The sequence below is a fragment of the Tachyglossus aculeatus genome, chromosome 1, assembly GCF_015852505.1.
Source record: "Tachyglossus aculeatus isolate mTacAcu1 chromosome 1, mTacAcu1.pri, whole genome shotgun sequence".
NCBI lineage: Eukaryota > Metazoa > Chordata > Mammalia > Monotremata > Tachyglossidae > Tachyglossus > Tachyglossus aculeatus.
In genome coordinates, this window is record NC_052066.1 from 155,452,922 (window position 1) to 155,473,411 (window position 20,490).

At 44.2% G+C, this 20,490-nt stretch overlaps 1 protein-coding gene across 2 annotated transcripts in view; it reads left to right on the forward strand.

Annotated features, from left to right (window-relative positions):
- The window catches only part of ASB2 (ankyrin repeat and SOCS box containing 2), a 36,205-nt gene extending 17,238 nt beyond the window's left edge, over window positions 1–18,967 (forward strand). The window contains exons 7-9 of one of the 2 annotated variants that reach the window (XR_005451075.1): window positions 10,541–11,102; window positions 13,309–13,579; window positions 14,365–14,447. Coding sequence is in view for 1 of the 2 variants with exons in the window: in XM_038746615.1 (XP_038602543.1) it covers window positions 10,541–11,102; window positions 14,365–14,518; window positions 16,158–16,294 (853 nt within the window). In the remaining variant the exon portion in view is untranslated. Of the gene's footprint in view, window positions 1–10,540; window positions 11,103–13,308; window positions 13,580–14,364; window positions 14,519–16,157 lie in introns of those variants that run through there. The other variant, XM_038746615.1, reaches the window with a different exon arrangement.
- The last annotated feature ends 1,523 nt before the right edge of the window (window positions 18,968–20,490 follow it).

Sequence of the window (20,490 nt, forward strand, 5' to 3'; positions counted from 1 at the left end):
TTGAACTCACTCTTAAGACTATGTAATATAGGCCTCTGAGGAGCCCAGTTCTTGTCTATAAGACCAGAAATTCCCAATTCTTTGCCCCTGTAGACTTCAGTCAATCAGTAAAATGACTACCGTGTGCTGAGCCCTGTCTTAATCATGTGGGAAAGAACAGTAGAGTTGGAAGACATGATCTTGCCCCCAAGTAGCTTATAATCAGGTGGGAAAGACAGACACTAAAATAAGCACTTAGTACAGTGCTTGCACACAATAAGCATTCAATAAATATAATTGAATGAATAAGGGGACATAATAAAGATATTACTCAATGGTATTTATTGAGTGCTTACTGTGTGCAGAGAACTGTACTCAACACTTGGGAAAATACAATAAAACAGAGTTGCAACAATACAACATTCCCTGACTACAACAAGCTTACAAATCTATAGAATGTGTACGTAAGTGTTATGGGATAGTGAGAGTGCCCAGGTGTTCAAGTGTTTAAGCATCAGCGTGGCTCAGAGAAGCAGTGTGGCTCACTGGAAAGAGCACGGGATTTGGAGTCAATTGTCCACCAACTGTCAGCTGTATGACTTTGGGCAAGTCACTTCACTTCTCTGTACCTCAGTTACCTCATCTGTAAAATGGGAATTAAGACTGTGAGTCCCCGGTGGGACAACCCAATCACCTTGTAACCTCCCCAGAGCTTAGAACTGTGCTTTGCACATAGTAAGCACTTGATAAATGCCATTATTATTATTATTACAGAAGTCCTGAGGTAGTGGCTGGAGCATATATGGGGAGTGGGGGTGGGGGGAGGAAGATATTCATTCAATCATATTTACTGAGAGATCAAGGAGCATCAGGATGGAGTAAAATCCATTCTATTTGGCTAGAAGAAGGACACTGATGATTCATTCAATTATATTTATTGAGTGCTTACTGTGTGCAAAGCACTGCACTAAGCACTTGGGAGAATACAATATAATATCAAACACATTCCCTTCCCACAATGAGCTCACAGTCTAGATGATCTGTGGAGAGACCAGTCTCAGTGGAGTGTTGGGGGTGAAAAGAGAACTGGAGAGGATCAAGGGGGAAGTTTGAGGAGAGGAAGTGGAGGCAGAGGGTGATACCATCTGTTTGAGGAGTTTGGACAGAAATGAAAGGAGAAGGGAGAAGAGTGACAGCTGAATGGTGAAGTGGGAAGGCTGTTTTAGGATGGGGAGACACGGGAGAGAAGAGGGAGCCATTAGAGAAGGAGCACTTTAAGATAGCAGTCAAGGAAGGAAAAAGAGTGGGCACAAGTGTTTTCAGAAGGGATAGGATCAAAGCTACATGTGGTGGGCCTAGATTTTAAAGCAGGTGGGCAATCTCCTCTTGAGAGCCTTCCTAAAGGCTGAAAGAGGATGGATGAGGGGTAGTAAGGAGCTGGGGAGGTGAAAAAGTGGTTTGGGGGAGCTCACACCTGATAGTTTCCATATAATCAACAAAATAGTAGGCAAAATCATCAGGGGTGAGAGAGGGATGAAGTGGGGGCTACTGAGAGTTTCAGGAGGGAGTCACCATAGGAGAAGAAATGTGCCAAACAGGAAATGGCAAAGTTATATCAGGTGAGATGGTGGAGGTCGATCAGGTGCCTGAATTTCCACCATCAGGGTCTGAGGCATTCTCCCTATTTAGATTTTAAACTCCGTGTGGGCAGGGAACATGTCTGCCAACTCTGTGGGAGATCGACAGAAGAATAGTGGGGTAGGGGAGCTGAGCTGAGCAGAGGGACACTTGTTGACTGGCTTGGGTGTGGGGATTCTCCTCTGGTGCCACGTTTGAGGAGAAAATTGCCTGGGGGATGAGATAGGACTTGAACCATGGGAAAAGTGAGGGAGAGACCTAGACCTCTCTTGTTCCCAGGAGCAAGTGCCCCCATCCGCTCTCACTGGTTGGGCCTTCAGTCATCCTGATGGCTTCATGGAGCCAGGGAGAATCAAGCTGAAGCAATACTAATTGATATCGATGGCAAAGTGAACCCATATAGGGGATGAGAAAACAGAGGAAATTTATGAGCCTGTGACTCACTGGTTTGATACTGATGCCATCACAAGTGAAAAATGCAGATAAAACTCCTTCTCAAAAGCAGAATTGGCATTAGTTGATCAATCCATCCATCAGTCAGTGATAGTTATTGAGCACTTACTCTGTGCAGTCTGTGCAGAGCACTGTACTTAGCCCCTGGGAGAGTACAATACAACAGAATTGGTAGACATTTTCTGTCCACAACGAGTTTACAGTCTAGAAGGGGAGAGAGACATTAATATAAATAAATAATTTACTGATGTGCACATAAATGCTATGGGTCACTTATGTTAGAACAAGGTCTGTGAATGGGCCTGGTTTTGATTCCCCAAAGATTTCCTTTGTTACCTTAGAGTTTCCCTGATACCTCTTGAGAAGCAGCGTGGCTCAGTGGAAAGAGCACGGGCTTGGGAGTCAGAGGTCATGGGTTCAAATCCCGGCTCCGCCAATTGTCAACTGTGTGACTTTGGGCAAATCACTTAACTTCTCTGTGTCACAGTTACCTCATCTGTAAAATGGGGATTAAGACTGTGAGTCCCACATGGGACAACCTGATCACCTTGTATCCTCCCAAGCACTTAGAACAGTGCTTTGCACACAGTAAGCGCTTAACAAATACCAAAATTATTATTATTGACTCGGTGTTGTTTACTAGACTTTTTTTTTAGAAAGATGGCTTGCTCTTTAAATGAATAATGAGATCCTCTCTTCCCTTCAGTCACTCACAACCCTGTGAAATTTGGCAATTCAACACAATTAAAAAAATACACAATTTTTTTCTTAGCAGTCAACACCAAATATTTGTACAAATGACAAACTCTTACCCCAAGGGGTCACTCATTTTTAATTCCTTTGGTATTTAGAATCATAATACCCTCTATGGTGACCCCTTAAAGGATTCAGGTGGATTTAATATGGAATTCAGTAAGAATTCCACATTTGGTCTTATTGCCAAAATCTGAAGGCTCCAAAGTGTAAAAATGCCCTAAATAAGGGTTTGACGTGAAATGTTCCTTTTTATTTGATGGGTGTTTACTTTCCTTAAATATTATTTCTTCCTGATTTATGGGTTTTTCTTTTTAGCAGTGACCAATGACATTCTTGAGAAAGCAGCCCTCCTGTTGGTCTGGAATCCCCCATGCCATTTCCATTACCAACAACTTCATTTTGAGACCATCAGGGGTGTTTCTAGGGAAGTCACAAATCGGTTTTCAATGGTCTCATTTCGATTCACCCAATCGCAAAGCTAGTGTAATGTCCCACAGTTTACAACAGATTAAAAAAGGATTCGAGGAAAGGTGTGGCTTGGCCTAGAGGATAAAGCAAGGGGCCTGGAGCCAGAGGACCTGAATTTCGGCTCCACTACTTGCCCGCTGTGTGACCTTGCGCCAGTTGCTTAATATCTCTGTGCCTCAGTTTTCTCAACTGCAAAATGGAGGTTCAATCCCTCTTCTCCCTCTTTCGGGACTGTTTCCACCCTGGTTAAATTATATCTCACAGTGGATACAGCATGGCCCTGGGAACCAGAAAGTCATGGGTTGTAATCCAGGCTCCATCACCTGTATTCTGTGTGGCTTTGGGCAAGTCACTTTGCTTTCCTGCACCTCAGTTACCCCATCTGCAAAATGGGGATTAAGTCTGTGAGCCCTATGCAGGACAGGGACTATGGAATTTACTTCTATCCACCCCAGCACTTAGTACAGCGCCTGGCACATAGTAAGCCCTAAACAAATACAACAATAATAATAGTAACTATTATTATTATTATCTACCCCAGTGCTTAGAACAGTGCTCAGTACATAGTAAATACTTAACAACCACAATTAAAAAAAAATAAATGCTTGTTATCATTTCCACACTTTACTCCGAGGTCGGGGGAGATTGACCAGAAACTCTCATTGAAACTTAAGTATCTTTTAAAGTTTAAATTTTATCCTTCAAGTTTGATGGGCACTAGCCAAGTCCCCTTCTGGTGTAAAGTAAGATGGGAGTTCCGTTTGCCAACCCACCCATATCTGAAAAGCAGCATGACCTAGTGGCAAGAGCCTGGGCTTAGGAGTCAGAGGATGTGGGTTCTAATTCCGACTCCACCACTTGTCTGCTGTGTGACCTTGGGCAAGTCACTTAATTTCTCTGTGCCTCATTTACTTCTTCTGTAAAATGGGGACTAAAACTGTGAGTCTTGCTTGGGACAACCTGATTACCTTGCATCTACTCCAGCACTTAGAACAGTGCTTGGCACAAAGTAAGCACTTAACAATATTATATTATTATTATTATCTGCCCGGATCCAGAGGGTAGGGTGATCCTCTGGGCCAATGATGCCAACCTGCTCCCCATCACGCACTGGAGAAATATGCAGTTGTTCATTTCTAGGACCAAGTTAGGTCATCCTCAGGGAGCTCAAGGTGCTCCTGGACCTGTCATTCACCCCGCTGTACTTCCCACTTTGTCCCCATCCCCATCGCCTTCCCTTGGGAGGAAAAGGGGTGGAGAGGGGCTGAGGGAGAAGGTTCTCCCAGACTGCACAATATAAGTCCCATGACCCCCAGTGCTTCCAAGTTCCTGGGCTTTTACCTGGCCCATGTATGATGGCACCTGGAAGCACGCCAGCATCTGAACAGATAAAAGCAAGGATTCCTAGCATTTATGTAAATATCCTTAAACTCAGTTGCTTCCCTGACATGCAATTGATTTTAATGTCTGTCTCGCCCATTAGACTGGAAGCTCCTTGAGGGCAGGAATAGGGTCTACCAACAGAATTGTACTCTTCCAGGTGCTTAGTACAGTGCTCTGCACAAAGAGCTCCCCCAAGATCAATTGATTGTCTGATGTTCATGCAGCAGCTCACCCATATAAAGTCAGTCAGTCTGTAAGTCCATCGTATTTATTGAGCACTTACTGTGTGCAGAGCACTGTACTAAATACTTGGGAGGGAACAGTATAAAAGAAAACAGACAAATTCACTGCCCACAGTGAGCATTCGGTCTAGAGGGGGAGACAGACATTAATATAAATAAATAAAGTTATGTACATAAGTGCTGTGGGGCTGGGAGGGGGGATGAATGAAGGGAGCAAGTCAGGGCGATGCAGAGGGAGTGGGAGAGAATAAAGGACAGATTAGTCAGGAAAGACCTGTTGAAGGAGATGTGCCTTCATTAAGGCTTTGAAGCAGGGTAGAGTAATTGTCTGTCAGATATGAGGAGGACATTCCAATCCAGAGGCAGGATGTTGGTGAATCGTTGGCGGCGAGGTAGATGAGATATATAACCTACCTTTATAAGAAAGTGACAATAATACCCTGGTGACCATGATAAAGGTGATAATAATGGTCACTGTAGCATTCTGGAGTTTTTCATCTCATTAACTCGAAACACATGGTCAGTTGTAGTTTTCCTTTAGTTCAGTTTTGGAGATTTGGCTCAGACCCATTGGCTCCTGGATTCGGATAACAAAACCAATCGGCGAACTTGAACAAAAACAGAGTCAATCCTAGAGCGAATCTCACTGACCTGGAGCCGAAGGCCGAGATCCCACCGGGTGCCCTCTTGGGGATGTTACGGACGCCATGAGGCAATTGTTAGTGGTGGCGCCTGTCCAGCTCCTCAGCCCTGAGCTGTAAACATCCGACGACCAGCTCAGCTTCGGGAGACCCCACCTCTGGGCTTTGGCCAACAGAAATTCAAGAGAGATCTCATCTCGTCATTGTGTGAAGTCCCTTGGTGGCTTTTATAAATTGATTTTGGAAATAATAGCAACTCAAACAAAAGTACTCTCCACTTATGTTACCCCACTAAATTTCCATGCATCAGCTTTCCAGCAACAGAGAGAAAATTCCAAGTGCTTGGAATTGGGCAGGAATCCATTAGGGGCACATCTTACCCCAAACTTTCCCTAAAACACTAGGAACTGAGGTGAAGTCATGAGACAATAGAAAAGCACATGGGGGAAGAACAACAAGGTGATTCAAGCGAATCAGCCAGTTTTATTTGTTTCACCTGACTGATATGCTGTGGATACATTTATTTAGCTCTTACTGTATGCATAAGCCTGTACTAAATGCTTGGGAGAGTACACTACAACAGAGTTGGTAAAACACAATCCCTGACCTCAAGGAACGTAAGCATAATCTAGTTCAGAAAAGCAGATTTGACTTGAATCATTTCTGTGGACAAATGTATCATACTTAGGGAAGCAGCATGGCCTAGTGGAAAAAGCAAAAGCCTCGGAAGTCAGAGCACCTGGATTCTAATCCTGACTGCCAATTTTCGGCTGTGGGACCTTAGGCAAGTCACTTCTCTGTGCCTCATTTACATCTTCTTTAAAATGGGGATAAAAACTGTGAGAACTATGTGGGCCAGGGACTCTGTCCAAAATTATTATCTTGTATCTTACTCAGAACTAGTACAGTTTCTGGCACATAGTAATCGATTAACAAATACCATTAAAAAAAATACTGACAGCGGAAAGATTCATAAATCCTGTTACTAGCCCTGACTTGACTGCTATTATAGGAGGGAGATAATCAACAGCATTTATTGAGTGCCTACTGTGGGCAAAGCACTATTCTGAGCACTTGAGAGGAGGCAACAGAATTAGTTGGTATGATCCCTGATCTCAAGGGACTCACAGTTTAGTGGGGGAAGATGGACACTAAAATAAATAAATTTCAGGAAAGAGGAAGCAATTCATGTGTAAAGATGTAAATAAGTAAGTGTTATGGGAGGTGTGGGGATGAGGCAGTGTGAGACATTGTTATCCCAGATGAGAGACATGCGATTTGAGGTTCAAGTTCAGGAAGTGGTACGATTTCTTAAAAATCCAGCTACAGTCCCAGGAATTCAAGACCGGTTTTTGCTAAGTCCATCAGATCACTTTGTGACATTTGACAGACGCTGAACCTGAATCAAGGAGCTTTCCATGATTAATCTCTCATATCCCCAATGCCTACCCTTTGCCCATGTCCATCTAGTCTAGAACTCCCTCCACTTTCACGTATGACAGAACACCACTCTCCACACCTTTGGAGCCTTATTAAATCAAATCTCCTCCAAGAGGCCTTCTCTGACAAAGCCCTCATTTACCCTACTCCCTCTCCCTTCTGCATTGCCCTTGCACTGGGATTTGTACCTTTTACAAATTTGATATTCACCCCTCTGTGAACCCCACAGCATTTGTGCACATATATATATAATTTTGTATTTCTGTGGCAATTGTTACATCAGACATTTCATGACTTTTTCCAGGCTCTTCAAAGCAAATCTTCCTAACATTAATCTTCAGTGTATTCCTTGACTACTAGTTCCTTTATTACTGATTACCCATCCCAGGAGAGAAAAATTCTCAACCATTTCTATTTTCTCTCCATCTGCTATAAGTGCGTTTAAACTTCCAGTTGTCATGGTTTTTGTTTTCTGGACATTCAAATGCCAGCCCATCTTTTTGCTCTGCTCCTTAACTTTTAATAATAAGCCCTTCAAATCATCTTCACTTTCTGCTAATAGGGTAGTATCATCAGCATAACGAAGGATGTTTATATTCCTTCCTCCAATCTTTACTCCCCATTCTTCATCCAGTCTGACTTCTCTGATAATAGAGTCAACAAAAAGATACACCCCTGTCTTACACCTTTACTATTGGGAAACCAATCAGTTTCTCCATATTTTGTTCTTACTGTAGCCGCCTGTCCAGCATACAGACTATATTAATACAATTAAATGGTCTCCCTCCTACTAGATTGTAAACTCCTTGAGGGCAGTTGATTGGGTTTTCTAACTCTATTGTGTTCTCCCAAGTACTTAGTACAGTGCTCTGCACAGAGTAAGCATTCATTAACTATGATTGGTTTATTTCATTCTGAAACAAGTAATGACAACACAAGCCTGTTAAAAACGATTCTCTCTTCCCCAATTTTCTCTTAGCACCAGAAGTATGTAAACCTCCAAATTGGGAGGAATAGAGATCAAATTCTCAGAAGTCCCACGTTATACAAGCCTGTTGAAAACTCTTCTCTCTTCCCCAACTTTCTCCTAGCACCAGAAGTATGTAAACCTTCAAAGCAGAAGGAATATAGATAAAGTTCTCAGAAGCCCCATGTTATTCAAGCCTGTTACCTCTGCTATGAAATTTTTTGGGGGCGATGAATGGGTTGCTCCACTTACCTAATTTTGTTTAGTGCAACCGCCCCTTTATATGCTCTCAGCCACCTAACCTGAATTTTACCAACATACTAGGTGTTCCCACTTGATCAATCAATCAATGATCAATTATTTACTGAGTGCTTACCATGTGCAGAGAATACAATACAACAGAGTTGGCAGACACCATCCATGCACACAAGGAGCTTACATTCTAGATGCACTTGATATACTTGGAGTTACAATTACAAGAAGACTTAATTACAACCTTAAACATCCCAGGCCTGATCCTGTCAGGACAGGGGAAGTTGCATTCCCACTTTTATGGTGCCAGGGTACTGCTAAAATGTTAATGAACCATGCCAGTTCACAGCCTGGTACCCTTAGCCACCAGAGATAACGAACACACCTCTGAAAGGGAACTTCCAACTCCTTTCCTGGAAGCATCAAGCCCATTACTCAGTGGGAATGGAAGCAGGGATTTCACTTAATGCTCTTCACCGTTGTGAAATCAGGTTCTGTTGGGAGCAACCAGGTCAGAATCACCTCTCTGCCACCTGGACCACCATGTGGTCTCTCTGTATCCCCCAGATGGAACTCATCACCAATCATAAGACTAATACTAAAAATGATAACAATGGGCATTTATTAAGCACATTCTAGGTGCTAAGCACTGGAGTAGATACAAAGCTAATGGATCAGTCACAGTTCCTGTCCCTGCAAAGCTCCCAACCTATCTTATCTCCATTTTAGAGATGAGGAAACTGAGACCCAGAGAGGTTAAGTGCCTTGCCCAAGGTCAGAAAGCAGGCCAGTGGTGGAGCTGGGATTCTTGACTCCCAGTCCTGGGCCCTTTCCACTCAGGCATAGTTTACTGGACTTGGCGAAGGGGACCAACAGTCTTGCCAAGGACCATGGTGAGTTGGCACCCAAGGCACAGTGAACCTTGGAAGGAAACTGTCTACAGGCGGCGGGAGAAGGCAGTGCGTTGGCATGACTCCAACACTTTTGAGCAGAATGGAGACTGTGAGCCCACTGTTGGGTAGGGACCGTCTCTATATGTTGCCAACTTGTACTTCCCAAGCGCTTAGTACAGTGCTCTGCACACAGTAAGTGCTCAATAAATACGAATGAATGAATGAATGAATGAATGAATGAATGAGAGAGAACCCAGAAGTGGGCTGGGTGGTGGCTTGCACCTCTAGGTTCCGACCATTCTTTCAATCGTATTTATTGAGCGCTTACTATGTGCAGAGCACTGTACTAACCATCCTTCACCTCACTTGCCCTCCATCCCCTCCCCTGCTCCCTTCAGGGTGCTGTCAATCTGCCCCACCTGGAAGACCTTTCAGGCAGGAGACAGTGTGTTACTTGTTGGGTTTGACCAGCCTCAGGGAATTTAGAAAAGCAGCGTGGCATATGAGCATGGGCCTGGATGTCAGAGGACTTGGGTTCTAATCTCGGCTCCACCATTTGTCTGCTGTGTGACCTTGAATAAGCCACTTAACTCATCTGGGCCTCTGCTTCCTCATCTGTAAAATGGGGATTAAATCCTATCCCCTCTTACTGAGACTGTGAGCTTCACATGGAACCTGATTATCTTGTATCTGCCCCAGCACCTAGTACATGCTTGGATCATACATAGTAAGCACTAACAGGCAGCACGGCCTAGTGCGTAGAGCACAAGCCTGGGATTCAGAAGGACCTGGATTCTAATTCCAACTCTGCCACTTTTCTGCTGTGTGACCTTGGGCAAGTCGCTTCACTTCTCTGTGCCTCAGTTACCTCATCTGTAAAATGGGGATTAAGACTGTGAGCCGCATCTGGGACTAGTATTGTATCCAACTTGATTAGCTTGTATCTTCCCCGGCACTTAGAAAGTGCTTGGCACATAGTAAGTGCTTAACAAATACCATCATTATTGTTAGTAGTAGTAGTAGTAGTAGTAGTAGTAGTAGTAGTAGTAGTAGTAGTAGTAGTAGTAATAATTACAAGTACCATGAAAAAATTCAGAGAAAAGCTGAAATGAGCAAATTGTTCATGAGAAACAGTGTGGCTCAGTGGAAAGAGACCGGGCTTGGGAGTCAGGGGTCATGGGGTCGAATCCCGGCTCTGCCACATGTCCGCTGTGTGACCTTGGGCAAGTCACTTAACTTCTCTGAGCCTCAGTTCCCTCATCTGTAAAAAATGGGGATTAAGACTGTGAGCCCCACGTGGGACAACCTGATCACCTTGTATCTCCCCCAGCGCTTAGAACAGTGCTTTGCACATAGTAAGCGCTTAACAAATGCCATTATTACATTATTACATTATTACATTACACTCCCTCCCCACCGTCCCTCCAGGATTGTTCAGATGCTGCTTCCGGTGACCAGCCGGACCCGGGTCAAACGCAGCGGTGTCAGCCCATTGCATCTGGCAGCCGAGAGGAACAACGACGCCGTGCTAGACGAGCTCCTGGAAGCGGGCTACGAAGTGAATGCCATCCTGTCCCCGGAGAGATCCCGGCTGTACGAGGACAGGCGGACCACCGCCCTCTACTTCGCCGTCATCAACAACAACGTCTATGCCTCCGAGCAGCTCCTGAGAGCCGGAGCCAATCCCAACCTGGACATGATCAATCCGCTGCTCATCTCCATCCGCCACGGCTGCCTGAAGACCATAAGGCTGCTCTTGGACCATGGGGCCAACATCGATGCCTACATCTCCTCCCACCCCACCACCTTCCCGGCGGCCATCATGTTCTCCATGAAGTGCCTCTCCCTGTTGAAGTTCCTCATGGATCTCGGCTGCGACGGCCACGCCTGCTTCAAGTGTCAGTACGGAAATGGTCCTCATCCCAACCCGAAAGCCATGGCCAACAGGTTTAATGACGTGCCCCTGGACAAGTCTCCGAGTGTTGTCCAAGTAAGTGTAACCATCAGTGGTATTTCTTGAGCACCTACTGTGTGCAGAGCACTGGACTGAGCGCTTGTAGAAACCCTCTTCTGGATCCCTGTGAGGGTAGAAGGTACAGAAAACCACCACTTGTCTGCTGTGTGACCTTGGACAAGTCACTTTACTTCTCTGTGCTACCTCATCTCTAAAATAGAGATTAAGATTGTAAGCCCCATCTATTCAATTTGATTATCTTGTGTCTGCCCAGTACTTAGAACAGCGCCTGGCACAGAGTAAGCACCTACCAAATACCATAGAAAATCATGTTTATTGAGTGCTTATTGTGTACAGAACATTGTATTAAGCGCTTGAGAGAGTACGATTTAACAAAGATGGTAGACTCGTTCCCTGCCCACAGTGAATTTACAGGTTACACTGTACAGGTTTAAAATAAGGACATGAGAATAAACCAGGTTAATATTAATTTATCGGCCACATGATAATTCCCACTGTCCATTATTATTATGGCATTTGTTAAACGCTTACTATGCGCCAAGCACTGTTCTAAGCCCTGGGGTACATACAAAGTAATCACATTGTCCCACGTGGGGCTCACAGTCTTAATCCCCATTTTACAGATGAGGTAACTGAGGCACAGAGAAGTGAAGTGACTTGCCCAAGGTCACACAGCTGACAAGTGGCGGAGCCGGGATTAGAACCCACGACCCGAGTTCCAAACCAGAACTGCTGCTTCTCCATCTGAGAGCAAGAAAACTATTTCGATTTCATGTTGCGTTCAAAATCATCTAGCATTGTCCTTCGCTTTGAAAACGACACTATTGACAGTTAGATCATACGCGGGAGGGTGAGTATGTTCGAAATGTGGGCAGACCAAAGAATTCCTTCTATTTCCACGAGAGGGAATAGCAGGACTGCAGACACCAGGCATCACCCTCATTGTCCCTAGATGTACACGGCCATCCTGCCTGGTAAATAAAGAACAGTGCCCATGAAAAGCCTTATCAGATAGTTTTAGGCTGGAAAATGAGACTGGGGGCTTGGAGTCTGGAAAATGACCACCTGGAAAATTGCTTAGTGTGCTGCCGAGATTAATGCGTTCATTTAAAGTATCATTTAGTTAATATAATTATTTCACCATCTCATTTCGGGTAATTTCAAAACCTGGAACAAAGCAAAAAATTGACAGGGAACTGGAAGTCTAGAGAAGTTATTGTTTCACACCATGTTTTCGTTCATCATTTCTGACTAAAACTGTCACCTTCACCTTCTAAACTCATTTCCAATCCAAACTGAGCCGGCTTCTTCCCTGGGCACGGGTCCCCTCGGCACCATAACTGTGGCATTAGTTAAGGGCTTACTATGTGCCAAACACTGTACTAAATGCTGGGGTAGATACACGATCATCGGGTCAGACACGGTCCCTGCCCCAAAGCGGACTCTCAATCTGAGTAAGGGGAAGAACAACATTTGAACAGGATTTACAGATGAGGAAACAGAGGCAAAGAGAAATTGTGCTATGCCCAAGGTTAAACAGCAGTCAAGCAGCTGATCTGGGATTAAAACCCAGGTCCTCTGACTCCAGGGCCTGTGTTCTATTCTGGGGAGCACAGTTGTCCTGCCCCAACACCAGATTAAGTGCTTCCCTGCCACTGTTCTCCAAATACGTCTCACCCAGAAAGAATGGTGAACCAGGCAGGCTGTGACCCTCCCCGCATGGCGAGCAGAAAATGCAACATCAATGGTGTTGCTGAGACAGCCCAGCTGAGGCTGGAGGCTTTCTTCTCTTGCAAACACAGGTTACCTTGGCTCTGGGTTATTCATTCATTCATTCAATCATATTTATTGAGCACTTACTGTGTGCAGAGCACTGTACTAAGCACTTGGGAAGTACAAGTTGGCAACATATATAGTCCCTACCCAACAACGGGCTCACAGTCTAAATGAATCACTCTAGTCTTCTCTGGATGGAGAGATGTGCCGGGGTGATGCAGGGTAGTGCTCAGAGCCCATGGAGAGTACGCCTATGGAGTTGAGGAAGGCAGTTCATTCCAGGGAGAGTTCTCCAAGAGGGTTGAAGGATAAAGCTCAGCTCCCCATCTCCCCCAAGAAGTCACTAAAGCAGAACTATGAAGGCACTTATCAGGCTCATGCAGAACTTCAACATTTTTTTCCAGAATAAGCCTCAAGGTAGTCCCTCCCCAACTTTCTTTTCCAGGAGAAAAATGTACGGATGATAACACGATATGGGTGTTTGATAAATGAACAGACGTTTTATGGAGCACTGGATTTGCTACAAGGCTCAGGCTGGACTTTGGGTTTAGAGGCTGGCTCCCCAAGTAGAGGAAAGTGGAACAGTAAGCAATGATCTCGTAAATTGGGTCAGTGTCCACAACCCATTAGAGGATTCCGAGCCAGGCTTTCTCGCCAACAATGGATTTGTTTTTCTCAATTATCCAGCTCATTTCTCCGACTCTCTGCTTCACAGGGTAGGTACAGCTAACTCAGATCTCAGGCATTTTAATGATGGGCCAGAGAGGAAAACAGCCACTCCAGCAGTTGTGGCAGATAACTGGTGCAATCTTTTGGGTTATAATACTAATTCTAAGAGAAGCAGCATGGCCTATGGAAAGAGCATAAGTCTAGGGGTCAGAAGACCTGGGTTCTATTCCCAGCTTCACCACTTCTTTGCTTTGTGACTTTGGACAAGTCACTTAATTTCTCTGTGACTCAGTTACCTCATCTGCAAAATGGAGATTCAATACCTGTCCTCCCTTCCCATTAAACTATGAGCCCCATATGGGACCAGATTATCTTGTATCTATGCCAGCGCTTAGCTTAGAGCTTGGCACACAGTAAGAGCTGAACAAATGCCAAAATTATAATCATTATTATTAGTAATAGTAGTCAGAGGGGGATTCTAATCCTAGCTCTGTGACCTCAGACAAGTCACTTGCCTTCTCTGTACCTCAGTTTCCTCATCCATAAAATAAGGTTTCAGTACTCTCTCTCCCACTTAGCCTGTGAGTCCCATGTGGAAGAGAGGCTGTACCCTACCTGATTGTTCCATATCTACCCCACTTAATGATCACTTAAATACCACTGCTATTATTGTAAATAGATCTTTAGACAAGGAAAATACTAGAACTTTGTACCAGACCATAAAGTACCAAAATTTGAGAGAAAAATGGCAGGTCCATGAAACCTATGTGTCATAATTGGAATTGTGACAGCCAGAAGGGACACAGGTTCATATATGTGTTCTTTATTTCAGTTTTGTGAAATTATATCTGCTCCCGAGGTTAGCCGGTGGGCTGGGCCAATTATTGACGTTCTCCTGGATTACGTGGGGAATGTGCAGCTCTGCGCCAGGTTAAAGGAGCACATAGAGAGCTATGAAGAATGGGCTGTCATCAGAGAAAAAGCAGGTACGGTACTTGGAAATCCTGTCTGGGTTGCTCAGTCCATCAAAGTGCGGAGGAATGAGCTTAGACCACTCATAACAAGATGAAAAAAACAGACAAATTTAACCTTGTCAGAAACTTTTAGACTTGGAAACCCTGAACCAGATTTACATGAGCCAATTTTCTGGATCACTTCATATAGTCGACTGATATTCCACTAATTTCAGGTTAAAAATTACCATCACCAGAAATATCTAGGAACTCAGGGTGAATATACTTTTGGGTCTGAATGACCCAGATACTGATATCTCCTAGAAATCAGCCCGGCCTTTTCACTGTGAAAGAATTTAAGTGATCAAAATGAATAATCTTCCACACAGTAAATTCAGAGCAGAAGTTACTAAAATGCCTTGCTGCAGGGGTGGGGGGTGTTCAATTTGGGCAATTTTTCAGTAGAAAGCCTTTGTTACAAGAAGTCTCAGAAAATTATCTTATTAAAGATTTTGATATGAAGAGATTAATTCTAAATGAGGGTGAGGGCACTGGCCTCCTTGAACATCAGACAGAAGGGTATTTAAATCTGCACTCCTCCTGTAGCCAAACATAGCACTATATAGGTGCTCAGCAAACATTCACTGATGGATTAACAGACTTAGACTGGAATTCCTTTAGAGTCCACTTCAAAGAAGTCTATTACTGAAACAAGGGCCTCTGCTTTTGAAGACAAACCCCTCCCCATTGGCCTCTCTGAAATCAGAGTTGGGGCTTACCTCTCCAAACCACCACCGGATCAGCCCCCCTGTTGCCAAAGAGCAGTGGACTTCAAACACGGACCTCTCCCCTTATCTTCCAAGTTAGGGGTCGGCAGAGCCAGTGTGTCTGTGTGTGGTGAGGACAGGGTGAGGTGAGGGGGGATGGAAAGGCGGGGGAGGGCGAGGGGGTGGAGGGGAGAGAGAAAAGAAGCCGGGAGGAGGAGATTTCCTATAACGAATCACGGTAAAAGCAAAGCTGGGACTTGTAGATCGGCTTTCCAGTTCCCTTTTTTATTGAAGTTTGAGGGGTGATCTTTGGATTGGCTCCCCATTTCCCTTTTCACTGACACTAGAGGGGTGAACCAGCCCCTTCTGGGCTGATCTTCAGAGTCTCCCATAGGCAGTTATTAAAGGCCACTCCCGACCATCATCACACTTCCCCTACACACCAAGATGATGCAGCTCTGCACTTAAAGGGGAGAGCTCTATCCCTTTGTCAAAAATATTGTAAGGGAAAGTTGGGTGTTTCTTACCCCTGAACAGTAGGCTCAGACTCAGGGCTTTCTAGAAGAACGCTAGTCACCAAGCGATAACCCCATTGCAATTATCGATTGTCAGAGTTGCTCACACCAGGGACCACAAGACCAATTTCTCAAGGTTTTTTCGGTTTTCTGGTAATTGTTAAGCACTTACTTTGTATCAGGTACTATACTAAGTGCTGGGGTAGTTGCAACGTAAAGGGGTGCACCTGTCTTCCAGAAACAAGAATAACAACCAGAACCAGAAGCCGTCGGCCTTTTTGAAAGTTTCCTTGGACCCCCTTGCTGATGCCATTAATAGTGATAAACCTCCGATGAAGTTGCAAATCTTGAATCCCAGGCTAATTGTGGATATTTTTCTCTTTTTGTCAGAGCCCCCGAGGCCGCTCGCTCACCTGTGCCGTCTGAGGGTTCGGAAAGCAATCGGGAAGAACCGCATCAAACTTATAGATACCTTACCCCTTCCGGGCAGATTGATTAGATACCTCCAACATGACAATTCCCAGTAACTACAAGCAACCCTAAGGAATGAGCAGCTTCCTCATCTGGTTTTACAAAGCTCATCTATTCAATATGAGGACAGTGGTATCCCCGGCATGAGGGTGACTGAGTATTCTCAAGGAAAAGGCTCCAGACTGCATCCTCAATGATGCAACAGAGCTAAATATTATTGTTGTGAGCAACTGAATATGGACTGAGAGGGAGAAAAGCTGTGAGCAGCAAAGAGAGAACAAAGAGAGGGAGGAAGAGTGTGAGAGAGGGAGGAAGAGGGACAGGGAGAGAGGGGAACTGTTAAGAAGGCTGCTAGGTTTTGATTTCCAAACAGAAGGCAAATATTCTGAATTCCAGTTGTACAGATTTCAGGCCTGTCCATGGAAGTGAAATCTAGCAAGCATGTGAACCAGTTAAGTCCCGGGGATAGAAAAAGTAGCTTAAGGGGTTCAGGAATAAATAACTCTAGATTTTTAAGCAGAAATGAAAAGTAGATTGCATCCAAATAACTGCCAGGGACTGAATTTTAGAATAGATAGTTGACCCTGCCTGGCTCAGATAACCCAAATTCTAGTGCATGATTCTTTTGTTTTCTTTCCTCTCCATTAGAACTTTCACTTACTTCTCAAGTTTCTTCCATGGCTTGTTTCTTTTTTTTTTTTTTTTGGCATTTTGCTAAATTACTACAGTAAACGCTTTATGGGTGATACATAAGAATTACCTGGAGAACTTTTTGGAGAAGCGCCATTCAAACTCTTGTGATGTTTCAGTGCATCTTTCACACACCCCACTTCTGCTGGAGAGCAACCATACTGGAGGATGAATGATGCTCTCAAATAAAACACAGAAGTGCTGGATGCTGGGCCTCTGTTTGGAGTGAACCAAGAATCCCTTGGTAAAATGCAAAAGCCTCAGGATTGAATGACCAGTTTCCCATTTTCCTCTATTCTCCGGAATGACCTTGTGCATTTTTCTCAAGTTTCAAGCGTATGGATACTCATTGCAAAGTTCCATCACAACACTATAACATTAGCTAAGCCTTTCACAGCTAAACCGGATGTTTACACAGACACAGTTCTCATGCCCGGGCATCTGTTCTTCTACTAATGTTGAATCACTGAAAAATGAACATTCAACCCCAAATTTGCACAGTAGTTTGAGACCTGAGCAATGATGGAACTTTTCCTGCATCTCTGTGGGTTTGGAGATGACCGTGCTAAACCTGGGCACATCTGGCTGCCTGATTCCCTTCTCAGTGAAGTTAGAGGGGTGAACCCATCCCCTCCCTGGCCGATCTTTGGAGTGTCCCATATTAATAACTACCCCTGACAATCATCACCCCTCCCTTCCACACCGAGATTCATTCATTCATTCAATTGTATTTACTGAGCACTTACTGTGTGCCGAGCACTGTATTAAGCACTTGGGAAGTACAAGATGACACAGCTCTGCACTAAGAGAGGAGCTGCTGCTCCTCTGAGCCCTGGACGTGTCTCTGTCCCCACGCTTTTGTCGAAAAAATTGCAAGGGAGAGTTGGTCTTTATTATCTCAGTTATTTCTGTGCCAATGTGCTTAAAGGAAGTAGAAGTCCAGAGCACAGTGGACTAGCTCATTCTGTAATCCAAAACAGCGTCCTTTCTGGGGATGAAAGACACAAACATCTATCAGTTCCTGTCGCTTGAGATAAAGACCTCTATGGACCCGGAAGTCAAAATCAATCTGTACGGTAACAGCTTGGTGGTAGGGAGATATGAACAGACCCACCCATGGTTACATCTCTGAGATACCCAAGCAAAGGAAATAGTCTATCAGATATATATATGATGAGTTGTTCCATGGAAAGAAAGAGGACTGAATGGAAAAATCTCATTCTCTGATGGAACTTCCAAGTCAATTTCAAGGTCCAGGTGGTATCTTATCAACTACAAAGAGAACTGGGGCCATTCGGGGTCTCCTCTAAGCATCTCTGTAGGTCAGGGCTGAACCATGCAAGCCATTCAAAACTGTGGGATTGGACAGGATAGAAACCAATTTCAAAAGAGGAGGTGTCTGCATGTTTTTAAATTAGGTGCTACAAGGGCTGGTTATTGCTCGAGTCACCAACTGTGATCCCAAGAGTTTCACTTCTCGGTAGAATACTGGCATACATTCAGGAGGGAAGAACAGAACACAGAGAGAGAGTCAGGTGAGTTTCTCAACATCTGTTCCTGGATCTCCACCGCTGCCTGCATCTCTCCTACAACCTCGTTTACACGTTTACTGATTTGCACTGAGACCCAGGAAGCTACCTAAGCAGTCAATTATTTTGTTATCAGAAATGAGGCCTTCCTTTCTAATACCATTACAGTACTTTAATACTATTTGGAGTTAAAAAAAGAGAAAGAAAAAGGACAAAGCAGTAGAGCTATTCCAATGTATAATACGAAGTATTGAGTAATAATAGTCATTTTAAGTACTTTTTGGGACAGGTGTAGGACAGATCTCAGTAGGATTACTGTGCTTTTTTATATTAACATAGGCAACTCACCTTTATTGGGGCATTTGTGCACTTTTACCTTTGGGGTGTTTGGGGTTTTTTGTACCAAAGCTTTTAAAATCATGTTTCATAAGTTTCTTCTGCTCTATTTATAAAAGTTATGTGGTGTCACATTGTTTGGATTAAGTTTTAGTAAATGGGGTTTGCTCAGAATTATGATTTACGTCTCTTAGATTTTCCTTAATTGATCATAAAGTTGTTTCCTTGAGAAAGTCAGAGCCAGGATCTTTGATCTGGACAAAGAACAAAAGCTACACCCAAAGATGGAGAAGCATCATGATCTAATGGAAAGAACTCGGGCTTGGGAGTCTAAGGACCTGGGTTCTAATCCCACTCTGCCATTTGTCTGCTGTGTGACCTTGGGCAAATCCTTTAACTTCTCTGGGTCTCAGTTACCTCATCTGCAAAGTGGGGAATCAATACCTGTTCTCCCTCCTACTTAGCCTATGAGTCCCATGTGGGACAGGAACTGGCTCTGGCCTGATGATCTTGTATCTAGCCCGGAGTTTGGTACAGTCCTTGGTACATAGTAAGCACTTAAATGCCGCAATAATTATTTCCATTTGTATTTGATATTATGGACAATTTTATGAAGCAATGGCAAAAGTTATTCTCATCTGAGAATGTGCAGACTTTTCTAGGCCCTGCTCATATAAATAAGAGAGTTGCTTCATTGAACTGGGCCATCTGGTTTTCGCTTTCCCTGTCTTTGGTACCTGTATTGGCCTAGCAGTTTTCTACAAAATTTGAAGGAATTCTCTAGCAGAGGAGGGGGAAAAGCAGCCTGCTCTTTAGACCAGGTCTGCTCAAACAAATTACTCACAGAATTCAGACCACAGATACAGGCTACTAGAGAACACTCTCACCTGAACTGCAATCTGGCATTAACAGTTTCCCAGATTCCTCTTCGAGAAAGCCTGGCCCAAGCAAAGACAGGAGTTTTGACTTGCACAGTGCAGATGGGCCGTCTGTGCCCATCAAATTCACCCCGTTTCACTGAATTTGTGGAGGTAGAACCACAAAGTTCAGTTGGGAATTGAGAGCATCATCCACATGGCTCGTACTCAAAAACACTTCTTCTCTATCATTTGTATATTTCAGACAAAGTTATTGTTTTGAATTGGATCATTTGGATAACAATCTCAAGTCCCCCTACTTCATCCTGGAGTCAGGGTAGTTGGGTGAAGGGAATCCAGATCACATGCCTCTTCAGTGAACATCAGCCATGACCCCCACCTGATCCACTGTGGCCCAAGCTCCTTTCCAATGGCCATTTAGCCACGCAGACAACAGCTCTATCATGCCAACTGCAAGGTATATGGAAAAAGCCATCATCCCTCAGCAGAGCCGTCTTCCCTAACAACAGTTCTCCAGAACCATCAGAGGGTTCCCGTCACTCACTCAGGGCTCTGAACAGGCATGCTCCTAGCAGACACACTGCATCTCAGGACAGGGAAAATTTTCGTCACAGCTCACCACGTCAAATAGAAAGCACCACAAGATTTGCAGATTGAGGGTCTGTCAGTGGTCCTGATATTCTGGGTCTAGTCCTGGCAGATTTCAAACAAACTTGGATGCTTTAGTCAGTCAGTCAATCGTATTTATTGAGCTTTTACTGTGTGTAGAGCACCTTACTAAGCACTTAGGAAAGTACAGTGTTAACAATATAACAGACA